General features: G+C 55.7%; 6 protein-coding genes across 6 annotated transcripts; 1 reads left to right on the top strand and 5 right to left on the bottom strand.

Moving 5' to 3' along the window:
* Positions 1–103: 103 nt before the first annotated feature.
* On the bottom strand, positions 104–2343 carry BP01DRAFT_391091 (MFS transporter; the record flags this gene model as incomplete). The annotated part of the gene is made up of 4 exons (XM_025578050.1): positions 1476–2343; positions 804–1407; positions 414–745; positions 104–360 (listed from the first exon to the last, which is right to left on the bottom strand). The coding sequence occupies exons 1-4, from the start codon at positions 1900–1902 to the stop codon at positions 104–106; spliced, it is 1620 nt and encodes a 539-aa protein (XP_025432243.1). The 5' UTR covers positions 1903–2343.
* Positions 2344–3267: 924 nt separating this feature from the next.
* Positions 3268–8043, top strand: BP01DRAFT_355904 (phosphoribosylformylglycinamidine synthase). The gene has a single exon (XM_025574811.1). It carries the CDS (start codon positions 3478–3480, stop codon positions 7561–7563), a length of 4086 nt encoding a protein of 1361 aa, XP_025432242.1. The 5' UTR covers positions 3268–3477; the 3' UTR covers positions 7564–8043.
* Positions 8044–8215: 172 nt separating this feature from the next.
* BP01DRAFT_397495 (glycoside hydrolase family 95 protein) lies at positions 8216–10772 on the bottom strand (the record flags this gene model as incomplete). The annotated part of the gene is made up of 3 exons (XM_025578509.1): positions 8216–9900; positions 9958–10187; positions 10282–10772. The coding sequence occupies 3 exons, from the start codon at positions 10770–10772 to the stop codon at positions 8216–8218; spliced, it is 2406 nt and encodes an 801-aa protein (XP_025432241.1).
* A 1037-nt stretch (positions 10773–11809) lies between these two features.
* On the bottom strand, positions 11810–12146 carry BP01DRAFT_381892 (uncharacterized protein; the record flags this gene model as incomplete). Its single annotated transcript, XM_025577336.1, has 2 exons — positions 11810–11918; positions 11977–12146. The coding sequence occupies 2 exons, from the start codon at positions 12144–12146 to the stop codon at positions 11810–11812; spliced, it is 279 nt and encodes a 92-aa protein (XP_025432240.1).
* Positions 12147–13521: 1375 nt separating this feature from the next.
* BP01DRAFT_355902 (putative MFS transporter) lies at positions 13522–15243 on the bottom strand. Its single transcript, XM_025574810.1, has 3 exons — positions 14857–15243; positions 13796–14764; positions 13522–13710 (listed from the first exon to the last, which is right to left on the bottom strand). Exons 1-3 carry the CDS (start codon positions 15185–15187, stop codon positions 13607–13609), a joined length of 1404 nt encoding a protein of 467 aa, XP_025432239.1. The 5' UTR covers positions 15188–15243; the 3' UTR covers positions 13522–13606.
* A 504-nt stretch (positions 15244–15747) lies between these two features.
* cp6 (putative carboxypeptidase S1) lies at positions 15748–17623 on the bottom strand. Its single transcript, XM_025571380.1, has 5 exons — positions 17276–17623; positions 16886–17216; positions 16312–16825; positions 15970–16236; positions 15748–15903 (listed from the first exon to the last, which is right to left on the bottom strand). The coding sequence occupies exons 1-5, from the start codon at positions 17524–17526 to the stop codon at positions 15839–15841; spliced, it is 1428 nt and encodes a 475-aa protein (XP_025432238.1). The 5' UTR covers positions 17527–17623; the 3' UTR covers positions 15748–15838.
* Positions 17624–17790: the final 167 nt, after the last annotated feature.

The following is a 17790-nucleotide window of genomic DNA, read 5'->3' as shown; positions in this document are numbered from 1 at the left end:
GCGCTTAATGAGATGATGAAAAGGGGAATCATTTGCCAAAACTCAAGCACTGAAACAAAGTATGGCAATACGCCAGCGAGCCGCCAATCTATATAATCAACCTTCAGTGCTTCTCGCCCTGCTCTTCATCATCGCTAAAAGCAAACTTGGAGAAGCGACGAATGGATGCTCCCTTGAAATAGAAGACATAGGGAATCGCACAGCAAGCAAGGGCGATGAAAGCCAGCAGCGAGCCTGCCCACTGGTAGCCCAGTCTGGCATACATCTGTTCCGTAAAGAGAACGGTGGCTGCACCCCAGATAGATCGAAGGAATGTTTTCGCGGCAAGCGCAGAAGCTGCCTGATGCTGATAGGTATCCACTATAGCTGTGTTAGTCCGCATCCATGACCAGCAACGCTCACGGTTGACTCACCAAGGTAATTGTTGGCCGAGTTATACAAGAAAATGAAACCAAACCCAATTGGCCAACCTCCCATCGCGGGACCGAGCCAGTGCATTCGGGGATAGGAGGTCCAAGCAAAAATGAATAGTGCGATCGGAACAAGCCAGCAGGAATACATCATGGGGATTAGGCGAGCTTCGGCGGGAGGCTTTCCACCATATTTTTGGTACAGCGACAAGTAGTGCTTGTTCACGAACGGTGCGCATGCCGAGCTCATCAGAACGCCAATCGCAAGAGGGATGAACATGAGACCGGTGGAGCCAGCACTCCAGCCTTTGCCATCCTGGTAGACGACCGGATAGCTTGAGATTGTAGACGTTAGGACATAAGCTCGGGCTTTGGAGGTATCAGAGCACTCACGCGATGAAGAACATGTACAGCAGGCCGTAAAGCACTGACATGTAGAGAGAGATACACAAAACAATAGGCTCCAGACACAGAAGTTGCAAGGGTCGGTAGAGAGTCAGTCGAAGCTTCTCTGCCAGCGGTCGAGCATCAAGCTCCATTTCGGTGACGTAGCTGGGGTCGTCCTTTTGCTTTCTCAGCTTCTTCGCCCTTCGCTTCAGCAGAGTCGGCGCATATGTCTCGGGGACAGTGAATGTGATCAGCACCCAGGCCACAAAGGCAAGAATGAGCTGCAACCAGTATAGCCATCTCCAATTTGTTGCATCGGCAAGATAGCCACCAGCCAGAGGTCCGATCGCAGGCCCGAGAAAGGGGCTAGCCGAGAAAGCTGCCATGGGGATCCCTCGCTCCTCATTTTTCCACAAGTCCGACAGTGTGCCGCCCACTAGCGTCATGGGCGCGCTGAAAGCGATTCCATCGATAGCTCTGCAAACAATGAGTGTGGCGATGTTGGGAGCGACGGCGCATGGAATGACAAAGATCACAGCCAAGAGCATGGTGACTGCATAGACGAGCCTGCGGCCGACCATTTCAGAGAGCGGGGCGAATGCCATAGGACCTTAAATCAAGCAGTGAGAAGGAGTTATGATGATAAAGAATATGACCCTTCAAGGGATGGCAACCTACCCACACCAAAACCAATAACAAAGACGGTCACTACCAGAAGACTGACCTCATTCGAGACACCAAAGGTTTCCGAGGGTCCTTCGATATCTGCGGTAACGACACTGCTGGCGAAGGCGACCACGAAGCAAGTGAAGGAAACCACCATGGTGCAGTACCACTTATATGCTTTTGACCAGTTCTTGGGATTCTCCGGGTCATCAATGCTGAAGGTGACGAGCTTCCATTCTTCCTCGACTCCTGTCAGAGCAGATCGAACTGGTTTGATGATCTCTCCCGTGGCTGTTTCCGTGGTATATTCTTCCATGTTGGCGGCATCGTTCACTTCGCGATAAGGTAGATCCAGTGGATCAGCTTCCCGTATGGATGTCGTTGTGTGTAGTCGGTGGGGCTGGTCATCATGGGTCTTGACTCGACTTGGGGGCGCCATATTTGAGATATCAAGAACGCTGTCCAGGAACAAACACCACGATCTCTGAGGCTGATGCGTCGATGAACATGATTGCGGTAGGCGGACAGAATGCTTGCACTTATAGAGCTCTGCTTAACGCCACAATCTGTTCCAGACTCTCACAGGAGCGATACCATTTGATGGAAATCGCGTCGAGATGCCGCCAGAACCATTCCAAAGATGAGGATGAGAAGGAAAATCCCTTCTAGATGCCCAAAACGGCAAGTCTTTGGCTCGGATCCACCGCTGCAGGGACCATATTTCCCGACTGGGGAGTTAGAGCTAACCATTTTAGGCAATATGCCTCGAGATCATCAAATGCAAAAACAAGAGCCCGGAAAATCTAGACTGCTTGGAAGATTTGCAGGCACATTAGACTAGAATCTATGAGGTGAATTCTCATGCGCGATGCGCGCACACATCGTCACACGGTCAACCATGACCCTAAACCCGGCATGTTTTAAAGTACGATCTACAAGATATACCTGCCAAGTACCTCGCCTGTGATCTGGCAGATTGCCAGGGGTTTTATGCGTCATGAGCCCGGTACGATTAAGCAGCTGGGGGGACGGCCGCGTATATCTTCTTCACGGGATAACATCGAAGGAGGATGGCCTGATTCCGGCCCATGCCAACATAGATAAATGGTTGTGATTCGAGTAAATTCTGGTGTTCAGCCCAAACTTGCTCAGCTCATACCATGCCAAGCTGACCGGCGTTGGATGTGGCTGAAAAAGAGACAAGTCGAGATTCGCAGTTGCCGGCAGTACGGCACGCGGAGCATACTGCCTGAAACGGCAAGACTTCCCGTTGGGAATGGCGATGTAATGGAAACTAGAAACCTGCCTTCGCACCCATTGAAACCCCAGGATCTCCTCTTTCTACTATGCTACAATTCTAAACTGCAGTGGGGACTACACTGGAAAGACAAAAGCTCGATGGATATATAGGTGGTCCTAGCTCTTTGCCCCGGATTGTAACAGCATCCGATGCGGACAAGGCCATGAAGCACAACGGCAGGGAAGCCTGGCCAACTCAGCACGCACTTCAGCTGTGTAGGCACATGAAGGTCGTGAGGCTCAACTGTGCATGATTCTCGGATGTATAACCTGACCACAGAGGGGATCGAATCAGTAGTAGATGATGGACAGAGCTCACTGCTGCCACTAGAGATGGCCCGCTGCCTCAGGCTGCAGCAGTTTGCCGCTGTTTGCCGGGGGAAAGTGCATGACACGTGACTGATAAGTCAAGGGGGGCGACGATGAGCCGGAAGGAGACTAGCGCGGGGTGGTTTTTCGCACCCTCCGTCAACGGAGCAGAAAGATTAATTTTTGATTTCGAAAGAGACGAGCAGCTCAAAACGCCTCCCTTCAGTCTGTGAAACTCACTCACTAGAGGTGTGTCGGTGACACCTCTTTTCATAGAGGACTCTTTTCAGTTCTCTCTTCAATCCCAGCCAACTTGACCCTATCCTTTTCTCCCCTCCCGCCACCCGCTTCTCTATCCTCCTCCCCCGCCCTCCGACCGAGTGAGTCACTCTCCACCCACCTCAAAATGGCCTCCAACTCGACCTATTTGGCCATTCCTGGCTCTGTCGCCTTTTCCCACTCTCGTGGACGCGCTGTTGCTGCCAGCATTGGAGCCAGCGATGTTCGTGCGCAATGGATCCATTATGTCCACCTTTCTCAGCCATTGGACGAGCCCCAGCGCGCTGTATTGGAGCAGCTCCTCCGCTATGGTGATATTACCGATATCCCCCCTACATTCACTGCGGAGGATGGCTCTTTCGACGTCTACCACGTCTACCCTCGGACGGGTACCATCTCCCCTTGGAGCTCCCAAGCGACCGGTATCTCTCACGTCTGCGGCCTGCGCCAGTATGTGAAGCGCATCGAGCGGGGTATGAAGGTCTCATGCCTGCGCTCTGGCAGTGGCAATTACAAAGACGGCTTCCAAGATGTTCTCCATGACCGCATGACCCAGATCATGAGCGAGACCGAACCGGATCTTCACTTGATGTTCTCGGAACACAGCCCCCGACCCCTCGAGACGATTCCGCTTCACGGCAGCGACAAGAGCCCCAAGGAGGTCCTCCAGGAGGCAAACAAGAGACTTGGATTGGCATTGGAAGAGTCGGAAATCGATTATCTGGCTGACGCTTATGGCCCTAACGGCCCGATCGCTCGGGATCCTACCGACGTTGAACTCTTCATGTTTGCCCAGGTCAACTCGGAGCACTGCCGTCACAAGCAGTTCAACGCTTCCTGGGTCATTGATGGAAAGCAAATGCCCAACAGTCTCTTCTCTATGATCCGCAACACCCATAAGAAGAACCCCGATTACACGGTGAGTGCTTACAGCGATAACGCCGCCGTTCTCGAGGGAGATCACTCCGCTTTCTGGGCTCCCAACACGGCTACCGGAGAATGGGCCCACACGAAAGAACAGGTCCACTTCCTGGCCAAGGTTGAAACTCACAATCACCCGACGGCCGTTTCGCCCTACCCCGGTGCAGCGACCGGATCCGGTGGAGAGATCCGTGATGAGGGCGCTGTGGGCCGTGGTTCCAAGCCCAAGGCTGGTCTTGCGGGCTACTGTGTCTCCGATCTCAACATTCCTGGCTTGAAGCAACCTTGGGAGATGGATGTTGGCAAGCCTAACCATATTGCCAGCCCATTGGACATCATGCTGGAGGCTCCCATCGGAAGTGCGGCCTTCAACAACGAGTTTGGACGTCCCTGCATTACGGGATACTTCCGCACCCTTCTGACGGAGATTGATGTCGGCAATGGTCAAACTGAGGTTCGCGGTTACCACAAGCCCATTATGATTGCTGGTGGTGTCGGAACCGTCAGACCTCAACACGCCATCAAGGAGCCCGAAGCGGTCAAGCCTGGTGCTTACCTCGTGGTTCTGGGCGGACCTGCTATGCTCATCGGTCTCGGTGGAGGCGCAGCATCCAGTATCACCTCCGGTGAAGGTTCTGCGGATCTGGACTTCGCCAGTGTTCAGCGTGGCAACGCTGAAGTTCAGCGCAGAGCTCAAGAGGTGATCAACGCCTGTACTTCCATGGGCGATGCCAACCCTATCAAGTTCATCCATGACGTCGGAGCCGGTGGCCTGTCCAACGCTCTTCCCGAGCTCATCCATGACTCCGGCCTGGGCGCTACTTTCGAGCTTCGTGAGATCGACAGTGCCGACAAGAGTATGAGCCCCATGCAGATTTGGTGCTGTGAAGCTCAGGAGAGATATGTCATGGCCGTTGGTGAGGAGAGCATGAACAAGTTCACTGCCATTGCCAACCGTGAACGTTGCGGTTTCTCCGTTGTCGGCCGTGGCGGTGGTACTACGGAAGAGGAGAAGAGGCTCATTCTCTTGGACCGCGAGTCCACCGAGTACCCCAAGCCCATTGACCTGCCGTTGTCTGTCCTTTTCGGCAAGCCGCCTAAGATGACCCGGGTGGTCGACTCCCGCAAGCTGAAACTGCCCGCAGTCGATGCGAGCCTTTCCACCTACCTGCCGTCTCTTGCAACAAACCCTCTTGAGCTCCTCGAGGAGGCTGCCAAGAGAGTTCTGTCCCTGCCTGCTGTCGGCTCCAAGTCCTTCCTTATCACCATCGGTGACCGGACAGTCGGTGGTCTTACGGCTCGCGACCAGATGGTCGGTAAGTGGCAGACGCCCGTGGCGGATGTCGCTGTCACCGCCACCGCATTGGTTCAAGGCGTGAAGTCTGGTGAGGCTATGGCTATGGGTGAGAAGCCCACCCTTGCCCTCATCTCGCCGGCTGCTTCGGCCCGCATGGCAGTGGCTGAGTCTCTTATGAACATCGCTGCTGCCGACCTTGTGGACCGCCTCAGCCGCGTCAAGCTCTCTGCCAACTGGATGTCCGCCAGCAGCCATCCTGGTGAAGGCGCTGCCATCTATGAAGCGGTGGAGGCGATCGGTATGGAACTTTGCCCCAAGCTTGGTATCAGCATTCCTGTTGGCAAGGACTCCATGTCCATGAAGATGAAGTGGAAGGACGAGGCTTCTCAGGAGGCGAAGGAAGTCACTGCCCCCATGTCTCTTGTCATCTCTGCTTTCGCGCCTGTTGCCAACTTCCGCAAGACGTGGACCCCCGCTCTCCGTCGTCTGGAAGATGTCGGCGAGACTGTTCTGATGTTTGTCGATCTGTCCTTCGGCCGCAAGGCATTGGGTGGTTCCGCTCTCGCCCAGGTCTTCAACCAGGTTGGAGACGAGTGCCCTGATATCCGCGACCTTGAGATCTTCAGAGATTATTTCGATGCCACCCAGCAGCTGCAGGAGGCGGGCATCGTTCTAGCTTACCACGATCGCTCTGATGGTGGTCTTTTCACCACCCTGGCTGAAATGATGTTCGCCGGCCGCTGCGGTGTTGAGATTATGCTTGACAACATCTGCGCTAGCTCCAGCACCAAGGATGTCGTGGAGACCCTGTTCAATGAGGAACTCGGTGCTGTTTTCCAGGTACGCAAGGAGCATGAAATCCAGTTCCGCTCTTGCTTCGCCACCTGTGGCCCTCCTGCTGGCTTGATCCACAAGATTGGTCGGGTCTCGGAGAAGTCCAAGCAGAACCTCACCATCTACCACAAACACACCTTGGTTCACCGCAACAGCCGTGCCAACCTGCAGCAGACCTGGGCCGCCACGTCTTACCACATGCAGAAGATGCGTGATAATGCTGCATGCGCCGATCAAGAGTATGCTAGCATCCTTGATGACGCTGATCCTGGTCTGTCTTGGAAGGCGACTTTCGATCCCAAGGACAAGGCCATGCCCCTCTTGACTAGCTTGACCTCGCTGTCGCCCTTCAGCAACAAGCCCCGCGTTGCCATTCTCCGTGAGCAAGGTGTCAACAGTCAAGCCGAGATGGCGTTCGCCTTCAACATGGCTGGTTTCTCTGCTGTCGATGTTCACATGACTGATGTCATCTCCGGCCGTGTCTCGCTGTCGAGCTTCGTCGGTCTGGCCGCCTGTGGTGGTTTCTCCTACGGGGATGTGCTCGGTGCCGGTCAGGGTTGGGCCAAGTCTGTCCTGCTGCACGACAACACCCGCAGCGAGTTCCAAACCTTCTTCCAGCGCCCTGACACTTTTGCTCTCGGTGTCTGCAATGGTTGCCAGTTCCTCTCGCGCCTCAAGGAGTTGATTCCTGGAGCCCAGAACTGGCCCAGCTTCGAGCGTAACGCTAGCGAGCAGTACGAGGGCCGTGTTGCCTTGGTGCGCATCTCTGATTCCGACCCATCTCGTCCCAGCGTCTTCCTGCACGGCATGGACGGTTCTTCCTTCCCCATCGCCGTCGCTCACGGAGAAGGTCGCGCCTCGTTCGCTCCTGCTTCCGGCACCACCGCGCAGTCCTTTGTCAGCGAGGGTCTGGCTCCCGTCCGCTACGTGGATAACGCATCTCTCCAGCCCACCATGAAGTACCCTGCCAACCCCAACGGCAGTCCCGAGGGTATTGCTGCTGTCCGTAACGCTGACGGTCGCGTGCTGGCCATCATGCCTCACCCCGAGCGCACCGTCCTGGGCGGCATTGCCAGCTATCTGCCCCCCAACGCCGAACAGTGGGGCGACATTGGCCCGTGGGGCCGTGTCTTCCTCAGCGCCAGAAGATGGGTCGGTTAAGCGGTGGCTGCAGCCTTCGCTCTGGTTCTTGTTTGTCGGGTGATGGCACTAGGAAGAGCCGTGGGGGAAGATGCTAAAAACAAATACAAAGGTCACGGCGCATGTCTTGAGTTTCTACCTAATGATATAAATACAACGTTCCCCTTTTCTTGGGGCTGCTTCTTATGATGACATTGTGTGCAGAAAAAATCAGTGTTCGGAATAGTTCGCCTGATTGGTCGATCGAGGTTTAGTGCACAGCCAGAACACAGAATGTGAATGAGTACTAGTATGAATCAATTACTTTCTTGCATTGTTTCTGGTTGGATCAAGTAAGGGGTTCGTGTGACTTGCTGGCAAGGAAGAAGGTGATTCGCATAATACTATAGAGGAACGGGCCTAACGCTAAGCGAAAGGGTCCTTTCTTTCAGCTTCCCAGCTAAACTCAGCCCTATATCCTGTTTCTTATAAACGATTCCGGGGGAGAACCCCCGGACCCCCCTTTCTTTTCAGCTTCCTGGTATAACTCATCCTGGATTCCTAGGGTTATATAGCGTTCCGGGGGAGAACCCCCGGACCCCCCTTTCTTTTCAGCTTCCTGGTATAACTCAGTCCTATATTTACTTGTATATCACCGGATCCCCTTCTTTTAAGCTTCCTGGTATAAATCAACCTACGGCGTAACAACATACACTCCCCCCTTCACCGTGACAATCTCCCCCCTATAAACCACCCCATTAACCCGAAATCCCCGTCCATCCTGCACCCTCAACTTCAACACCCCCCCAACCCGCGCCTCAATCCTCGCCTCCACCAGCAACCCCTGCTCCCAACTGACATCCACCACAAACCCTCCCCTCGCCACCAACCCTTTCACCCACCCCTTCTCCACCCCGCGCGGCAAAGCAGGCAGCAGATGCACCCCCCGATGACTCTGCAGCAGCATCTCCGCCACCGCCGCCGAAAACCCCAAATTCCCGTCCACCTGAAACACGGTGGCGGGCCCGGAATCCGTGTTCCACAGATTGGCACTCACAAAGCGCTGCACATACATCTGCGTGTGATTCCACGCCTGCTCCCCCGCCCACAGCCGCGCATACAGACTGATGATCCACGCGCGCGACCACCCGGTACTCCCGCTCCCATTCTCCACCCTCCACTCCAAAAACGCCCGGGCCGCCTCAGCCAGCGTGCGATTCACGAGCGGCGTCAACTGCGACAGCGGATACAGCCCGACAATCGGGCTCAGGTGGCGGTGGCCGGGCTCCTGCGCGGTGTAATCCTCGCGCCACTCCATGATGCGCCCGGCGGGGTTGATTTGCGGGGGTCGCAGCCGGGCGAGGTTGTGTTGCGCCCTCTCCAGGTCGGCGCCGGTGATGTTCAGGCTCGTGCAGGTTTCAATCACCGCCTCGAACAGCCCGTGGAGCAGCGCGTTGTCCATCGTCGGGGCGAGATCAATCCCCTCGGCCCGGCCCGCCACCGACATCTCCTCCGGGACGAGGAAGGCGGCTTCCGGCGACAGCGAGGGCCCGGTACTCAGCCACCCCTGCACCGGGAACAGGTAGCAATCGAAGAACCGGGCCGCGCTGCGCAGGATCGGCCAGATGCGGTCTCGTAGCAGCGCTTCGTCCTGCGTGAAGCGGTAGTGCTCCATCAGGTTCGCCGACAGCCAGGCGCCCCCCATCGGCCACATCGTCCAGGTACTCCCGTTGTCGACCGGGGCGGCGTCCCCCCAGAGGTCGGTGTTGTGGTGCAGGACGAACCCCCCGTTGTCGCAGTGGTACATGCGGCGCGCCACCGCTTGGCCGCGCGGCTGGATGGTCTCCACCAGCTCGAGGAAGGGGGCGAAGGTGTCCGCCAGGTTCGTGACGTGGGCGGGCCAGTAGTTCATCTCCAGGTTGATGTCCAGCGTGAAGCGGCCGCCCCAGGCCGGGTCGTAGTCCTGGTTCCAGAGGCCCTGCAGGTTAGCCGGTAGACTGGTGGTGGTGGTGGTGTTGCGCGCGCGCGAGGAGGCAATCAGACAGTGACGGCCGAAGTGGAAGATGAGGGCGACCAGCTCGGGGTCGTTGTCGGGGGTGTCTTGGTAGTTGCGCAGGCGAGTGTCGGTGGGCAGGTCTCCATGGGCCCCCGAGGAGCCCAAGTGCAGATCCACGCGCTCCGACAGCCTCGCGTAGTCGCTCACAGCGTCTTTCTGGACCCCCGGAAATTTCTTGGTGAGTGCATTCTGCAGTTTACGCTCGAGGGCCGTCTCGCGCTCGCTCGCGGACGGGTATCGATAGGAGGTCTCTGCATCGAAGACGATCTCCACCGTCGACGCGCCAGCGACCACAATCGACCGCCCATCCACCCCCATCCGCCCTAACCATTAGCCAACACACCACCACACAACGGGATAGAAAGGAAAAGATAACTCACCATCTTGCGCCACAATCCGCGCCTGGGATGAGAAGCGAATCGGTCCCTCCGCCTCCGCAATCGACAGCGCATTGAGCACAAGCATCCCCACCCCGTCCTCCACCCCCGCCGTCTGATTCACCACCTGCACATCACGCTCCAGGGAGCACACCAGATTGAGACGTCCAGGCGCACTCGCCGACAGTCTCACCGCAAGGACATCGTCAGGATAACTCGCGACATACTCTCGTCTGCCACCGCACACACACCCCCCCACCCACCGCATCAATCAGCCTGGTATTCCTCCCCCGCAACCCAACCAGGAACAAATTAACTACAACTCACCGAAAAGTCACCCCCTGATACAAATACTCCACCGTCACCATTCCGGTCCTCAAATCCAACATCCTCGTATAATTTCTCGTTAATGCTTCCTCATGCCCGAAATCCACCCTCAAGGCCCCCAACGCACTATACGACTGCGGTAGGGGCGGAATCCCCACCATATCCCGCAGCGTGCGCTGTCCGGCGGCGGTGATCTTGCCCTCCGCCAGCAGGGCTCTGACCGGGCCCACCGCGGCGTAGGCGTCGGGGTTGACGCGGTCGACGAACGAGCCGTTCCAGAGGGAGTCCTCGTTGAGCGTCACATTCTCGATCGCGGTGCCCCAGACGGCGGCGCCGAGGCGGCCGTTGCCCAGGGGGAGGGTGGTGGTGAAGTTGGTGGCGGGGGAGGTGTACCAGGCGGTTGTGGAGGGGTGGTGGACTGGTGGGTGTGCGTCTACCACCAGAGGGGAGTATGTGGTGATGAGGATGAGGAGGAAGTAGTGCAGACGCATGGTGAAGATCAAACCACTTGTTGAATGAACCAGGAGGAGGAGAAGAGCAGATGCAGACCAGCTGGTTATTTAACCGCAACCGAGAAGGATTTGTACCTAGTATAAGGTGCAGTGAGGAGCTGCTGTGCTGCAGCTAGGGCTGGCGCGGAGATCGTCCATTCCATCCCACAAATCACGTCCCTCAGGTAAAGTTGTACATTAAGGCCGAGCAGGAGGGGTACAATTTATCCGCGAGTCTCGAGGCACTGTTCAGGGTTCAGCCTGTATTCATGCATCATGGCATGATTCCCGGCACAAGCAGTGCAATCTGCCAGCGGAGAACACAGAATCAGAGGGTGACTAGTATGAGGGTGTAGACGGGTCACGTGTTCACATACTCCCCCACACATCCATCGCATCCCCCGGGCTGTCATTCACAGTGACCACCACTGACGCATTCCTACGACAGTATGCATCCCGGCGGGAGATCCGGATGGGAATGAGGCGCATTCCAGTCACCAAGGTCGAATATACAATACTTTACTTGATGTAGTATGTATGTACACGGCGGGAGCTCTATCCGCAACCGGACCATCGCGATACTTATGGTACAACCTGCCGCCAGAGACGCATTCGTCGCGTCAGCCAGCCATTCTTTCGAACATCAAGGACAACCGAAAACAGAGACCCATCCTAACTCCAAGCAACTCCCCAGTACCCAGCAACCAGCAACCAGCAAACAGTAACCAGTAACCCAAACCGTTCAATATCGCCTCGCCGTGACCCGGGACGGGCATGGCATGCAATGGCTCAAATAGATAGACAGACAGAAAGAAAAAGAAGCGACAGAGCTGGAAATACATGACAAAAGACAGGATAAATCATCAGAAGAGCGAGTCAGGGGTATGTATGTAGAACGAGGAAGGTGTGTGTGAGGATCACACTGAAGAGCGCACTGCTGATCGACGAACGAAGACGTCCCACCACAGACAGCCATGCGCAATGTGGCTATCGAGAAGAACTTCACCATCAAAAGTCATCAAGTTCAGCTTCCCGCCTCATACATTTTCCGCATTCCATTTGCGAATCTCTTGATCCTCTTGCGCATCGCGTTTCTTGTTGCGGATATGCAAGTAGATGAACACACAGATGGCCCCCAGTACGATCCTAAGCGACATCAACAGGGGATTCCTTTGAGAAAACCAAAAATCGAGGCAGGACTTACACGCCAGTGACAATGCCCGGAACCCCGCTCTTGAGGAAATTGCTGACCGGCTTTTCATCATCGGACGAGGAGGAGTCATCGCTTGAGCGCGTCCCGAGGTGCAAGGCAGAAACCATTGTCGCGAGGGCTCTTTTGGAGTCGAGATGTAAGGTGGTGTGGTACGAGGCCATGACGGCTGCTAGCTGTGGTTGCGATTGAGCCTTTATTCTGGTGGCGCTGGACTCCGTCGTAGCGATTCCCGTGGTAGTGGTGGTGGTGGTGATGGTGATGGTGCTGATGATGCTGCTGCTGCTGCTGCTGCCGATGGCGAGGCGAGACGGGAAAAGGGAGAACAGTGAGAACAGTGAATTTCGGGGCAAAGACGGAGTCAATCGTGGGAAACGTGAAGAGAAGGGGGAAATACAACAACTACAATTCTAGAAACTAAAAAAGGCGAAAAGGGGACTTGGCATGGATTCTAAGGGGAAAGTGAAACAACAGCGACATTCCTTTGCGGAATGGTGAGGTTTCAGCTCCTTGGCTGTCCTGGGCCCCTCTTCCGCCCCCTTTTTCTTTGTGTACTCCGTATAGTTACGGTTCCTCCGTAGATCCACTGGTTCAGTGACCTGTACTTGTTTAAATTAGAGTGTAACATTCATTCACCAATCATTCCCCGAATCTCCCCTGCCAATCTTCTTGTCTTTATCATCACTATATCATCCATATTAATTAATATGATTCAGACAGACCAATTCAACACCTGCCTGTTCAAATACTTCTGTACGGAGTAGGTACAGAGTACACACAGTACGATCCCCCTTAGGCCCACTCCTCTACATACACTTCCTAAATTCACCCCCTTGAAGCGGATGCAAAACGAACCCTGCGAGACTCCGTGGTCGCTAAACCCGGGGTGTTGCACATCCCCATGAACCACCACTACCACTGAAATACTTCCCCCCCCCCCACTGGATCCGCTTTCCCTCCAGTATGATTACTCCGTACGGCGACAGTAAGAACTGAACTATTCTCGGTCGGACTCCGACACTGTCTTGACGCTCGAGCCGCCGTTACACCCTCACCCTCCGTCGTGCCGCGGCAGTTCGTTCTGACCCGGTGAGACCCTCGACATGCACAGGGCGGATGGGATGTTCGACACGGTCGCGATTGACGGCTGTTATGCTGTGTGTTATGATTGCAGGTCGCCAGGAGAATTTACTCAAGGACAAGACAATTTTGGATAGATACTACTGTAAAAAGGATTCAGCTTCCCAGTTCCTCCTCTCCTCCCCGCCCGGGCCATGCGACCGTGGGTGGATGCCCTGAAGCTCACCGCGCAGAGAGCGCACGTTCCACCCCGATAGTACAGTAAGTAGAACGCACAGATGTCTCCATCAGGGCACTTGTTTTTTTACATATCTAGTCTGTCCCCTTTCCGACCCTATTTCCACGGAGAATATGGATGGGTCTTTGACTTCGTCGACGGACCTATTCCGATGACTGCGGGTTTCTACCAGGGAGTTACTGAAGCATCATCTTAATGAATCCATTTCTAGATGCAAACTTCCCAAGATCAAAAACTTTTCCCGATCCATCGCTCATCCTCTAGGTATTTCATTGCTCTCACCACACCCATCAACATATCAAATTGTCAAGCCTCCTCCGGTGAGGCAGGGGGCACAGAATTGACAGGTCTCGCGGGTTTGGTGTCGTAGTACTTGTACGTCACCCCCGCAAGCACGAGGCAGAGGAATGCTGCAGATCAACCACCCATTAATCAATACCTGTCTGTCTCTGGACCAAGCCATTTCCAATGGGACGCAGGGAGACAACAACTCACCAAAGAATGAGGTCGTGGCATAATAGCCCACCGTCTCGGACAACGAACCGGCCACCAACGGCCCCAGCATCGACCCCGTCCCAAACGCCATCTCCACCATCGAGAAGCTGCGCGAGCTGCCGCCATGCGGTCCGAAAATCTGCGGGTTCTGGCGCTGTTTCTCCTTGACGACCCAGGTCACCTGCAGACTGCCCGCCCCGCGCACCAACATGGAGACCAGCCCGAAGCCAAACATGGTGGTGGTGAACAGGGCGGGGCCGTGGGTGTCGGCGCCGGCCCAGGGGAAGTGGTCGTCGCCGGGCACCCCCAGCAGCCACAGCAGGGGGGCCAGCACGAACCAGCCCAGCGCGGTCGGAGTGCGCAGACCCTGTCGGTCGCGCATCCAGCCCGTGGCCGCGGAGAGGAAGAACGAGGGGATCTGGAGACAGAAAAACATCAACCCCGTGGCTAAGCTGCCCCAGTGGAAGACCGCCCGCAGGTGCAGCGGCAGCGTGGCTTCGAACCCGGAGAAGATCGAGGACATCAACAAGGTGTTAGCGAGTCCCGCCACGACCCGCGGGTCGCTCAGCATGATCTGGTAGAAATGACGCCGCGACGTGCCACTGTCCCCGTTGGTCGCAGCCTCGGGAGTCGCGTCGGGGCTGTCCGTCGACTGCAAGAGCCCCGTGGTTTCATCATTTTTCGGGACGGATCGATCGCCCGGTTCCAACATGATCAACCGGGCGACAATATCGACCGCCAACACGATCAGCGGCACCGACCAGGCCGACCAGTATCCGAACAGTTCCAGCATCGCCCCCGCCACCGTCGGGCCGGAGATGATTCCCGCGGTGACAACCGTCATGGCGAGCCCCAGCGCTTTCCCCAGATTATCCGCGTCGATGTGGTCGGTCAGCATCGCGTGGCCAACCACCCACGCGGCGCATCCGGCGATCGCCTGCATCACGCGTCCCACGAACAGGGCGGCCACTAGTAGCAGCAGCTGGGGTCAGCATAGCAATGGTCTCTGAGAGAGAGAAAAAGGAAAGGGAAGTCTCCCAGGCGGACGGGACGGGACTGACCAGAGTAAGTGGAAGCGACCAGCCCCGTGCCCACAAAACAGCCGGCCAGCGCCACGAGCAGGGGGATCTTGCGATTCGGGGTTTGGTCGGCGAAGTGGGCGATGATCGGGGCGGCGACGATGCCCAGAAACCCATGCAGAGACAAGAGTGTGGTCATGTAGCGCTGGGTCTCGGACGGGTCGATCCGCAACCGCACTTCGATCATGTAGCTCAAGATGGGGACGAGGAAGCCATAAAGAAAGGTCTCGGCAAATAAGGCGACCGTGACGGTGAAAATGATAAAGGTGCGCGACGAGCGCCATCGGTAGCCCCAGGGGAGTGGCTTTTCCATCGTGTGTACCCAGGTGAACTTTTATCGGACCTTGCAACTTTCCCGCAGAACGAGACAACATGGAGGGAAGATCCTCCAGATAAAGATAACTCATCTCATCTTTTATTTATTGTGGGGGTGGAGTAAGCCCGCCAAATTGACTCATTTGGATGACTGCAGGTGGGGGCGAATCCCGTATACGCGGAGGCACTAACGGTTTGGGGATCAACTAAACCTCGATAAAAATTCGGTTGTCACCGTCAACAAGTCATCGTGACTCACCTCTTGATCCAGTAATACGGTTATGTTAACTTACTCCATCTAAGTGAACTCGGCCAACCGTGCGCCAAGGGGTCCCGCGTCTGCCGCCTACCAGTCGGTGACCTCGTGGCTGCAACCTGCCTACTACTCCAGTCCAGACTAGAATCACGGTGCTTGACGCAACCACAAAGCCTAGCAAGAGGATTGAACTGTTCTGTGAATCTAGCCATGGAGATTCTGGAAGATGATGACTAGCTAAATCAATTGCATGGCTGATCTCTTGCCCGGTCACTGTACATCGCCTTCGACTCGTCGTTTTCGACCAAAGTCTTTCTCCTCACTCGCACTCGTCAATGTCATAGTCGCATTGATTTGTCTCATACGCATCAATATGGCCACCGCATCGCCCGGCTAAGTCGAAAATATGGGCACTTGCTGGATGATTTGCGAAAATACCTGAAGGGCGGTCTCCGGCTCTAATGCGCAACCCAAAGTCAATAATCCATCCATGCAGCTCCCTCGAAAGGACCAAGGAAACTTACGGTAATAGGGCACCTCGTGGCCAGCCTCATACACCCGCAAAAAGGCGAAGTTTCCGACCGTCTTATAGAGGCCTTTCTCCGTCCCATTCACCGTGTACGGCTGGAGAGTCTTGTTCTGGAAAGTCGTTTGACCGGCGAACTCCACCGCGTTGGCGACCCCGAATCCGCCAATCCAGTTACAGATCCAGTCGGCATCACCCGCCCAGAGTAAGACGTTGATGCCAGTCTGCACCACCTCGGAGAGAGTGGCGAGGAACGAGCGGGTGCCTGAAGAACAACAACATCGTTAGCGTGGCTGAGCCGGATGATCGCCCCCTCGACATATACAATAGTAGTACATACCGTCACCTGTGGCAGCAAACTTGTAATACGGCCCATCGGGACATTCCGAGTAATTCTGCCGCGCTCCGATCGCCCGCTGCACCGCCGGCTGGTTCAGATAGGAATAGTAGGTCTCGGGAGGGTAAGGGTCGTTGGAAGGCTCGCGCACATCATACACATCCCAGTCACCGGTTTCCGAGATCGGATCATCGATGTATTCGCTGCAGATGTTGCCCGCTTGAATACAGGCGGCATCTGTGCCAAGACTGGTGCATTTTTGGATGGCTGGCACGCAGTACTCCTGATAGTCCTTGTAGTACTTGGCTCCCGCCGAGGCGTTGATCAACGGACGGTAGGGATTCTGCAAGGCATAGGTGATGTAAGCCTTCTCCTGGATCGTGGAGTCGAACCAGCCGTTGTTGATGCCCAGAGCCCCAATGTTGATGGTCTCCCCAGCGACAGCACCGGTCTGGATTCCGGTATTCTGTTGTTGGATGTAGTGGGCAAACTCAGGTCCGTAGTGACCGCCGTATGACTGCATGCTGTTAGCTAGTGGCCGTCATGTACGAGAAACTGAATACGGTTAACAGCCTACCTCGGTGAACAAGTTGAATTCACGGCTCTCGTACTCGGGGAAGTGGGCAAAGAAGGCTTGTAGCAGCTTCCACACGAAGGGAGCCGCTGTGACCGTGCTGTTCACGGCATCGTTACCATAAGAGAAGCCGACGCCAATGGGCTGATCAATATAGATCATGTTCGAGTAGGTGTTCCAGCTGTACGGGTTGAGGGACGGGGTGGTCTCATTGTTGACAAACCGACACGGTCCATGTTCTTGGAACAGTCCGATCATCGACGAGCAACCCGGGCCCCCATTGAACCATGCGGTCAATGGCGCTTTTTGAGGGTTTTGTCGCGCTTCAAAGAACCTAATCAAGAGTGATCATGAGCATTTCTCACCCACCGAATCTGGACGATCGGTTCCTACCAGAAGAACATGTTCATATCCTCCCCTACTGAGAGATAGCCCGAATACTGATTGACCCCAGGCGTGGTCTCGCAGATGCCCGAGTTCTTCACAATCTCCAGGTTGGCCCCGGTAGCGGCATGATGGTAGACAGTGTACTCAATCCCCCGCTTGATCACCTTTGATACAGTATCACGCTGGACATGCGGGACAGCCTGCACCGCGCCAATGAACAGGGTGGGCAACAGCCAAGAAGTGGAAGTGAGCTTCATTGTGGCGAGATCAGGGCAAACCCAGCTGGAAGCTTCTGGTGAGAGAAACGTGTGCGACACACCAGACGACGGCAGTTAAATAGTCCCCATGTCGAGCGGGGAAGGTTTGGTGCTGAATCGTCTGTTGCTTGCACGAAGCTTGCCATCATCCATGACAATATCACTCTTGCAGCTCGGCTATAAGACACGGGAGGCATGCATTGGCCATTGGGAAGAGCTGATCACCCCGAGTTCAACCTGCCTGAGGCATTGTCCCATCTTCGT

Source organism: Aspergillus saccharolyticus (assembly GCF_003184585.1).
Source record: "Aspergillus saccharolyticus JOP 1030-1 unplaced genomic scaffold BP01scaffold_11, whole genome shotgun sequence".
NCBI classification, from domain to species: domain Eukaryota; kingdom Fungi; phylum Ascomycota; class Eurotiomycetes; order Eurotiales; family Aspergillaceae; genus Aspergillus; species Aspergillus saccharolyticus.
This window is presented reverse-complemented; position numbering and strand designations above follow the sequence as displayed.

Excerpts from the sequence above, each read along its gene's own strand:
- BP01DRAFT_355904 (XM_025574811.1), top strand. The coding sequence starts at position 3,478 with ATGGCCTCCAACTCGACCTATTTGGCCATTCCTGGCTCTGTCGCCTTT.
- BP01DRAFT_355902 (XM_025574810.1), bottom strand. The coding sequence starts at position 15,187 with ATGGAAAAGCCACTCCCCTGGGGCTACCGATGGCGCTCGTCGCGCACC. Across the intron at positions 14,765-14,856 it reads GGTCGCTTCCACTTACTCTG|TGGCCGCCCTGTTCGTGGGA; the intron begins GTCAGTCCCGTC and ends TGCTGCTACTAG. Across the intron at positions 13,711-13,795 it reads TGCCACGACCTCATTCTTTG|CATTCCTCTGCCTCGTGCTT; the intron begins GTGAGTTGTTGT and ends GTTGATCTGCAG.
- cp6 (XM_025571380.1), bottom strand. The coding sequence starts at position 17,526 with ATGAAGCTCACTTCCACTTCTTGGCTGTTGCCCACCCTGTTCATTGGC. Across the intron at positions 16,826-16,885 it reads AATTCAACTTGTTCACCGAG|TCATACGGCGGTCACTACGG; the intron begins GTAGGCTGTTAA and ends AACAGCATGCAG. Across the intron at positions 15,904-15,969 it reads CCACGAGGTGCCCTATTACC|AGCCGGAGACCGCCCTTCAG; the intron begins GTAAGTTTCCTT and ends GTTGCGCATTAG.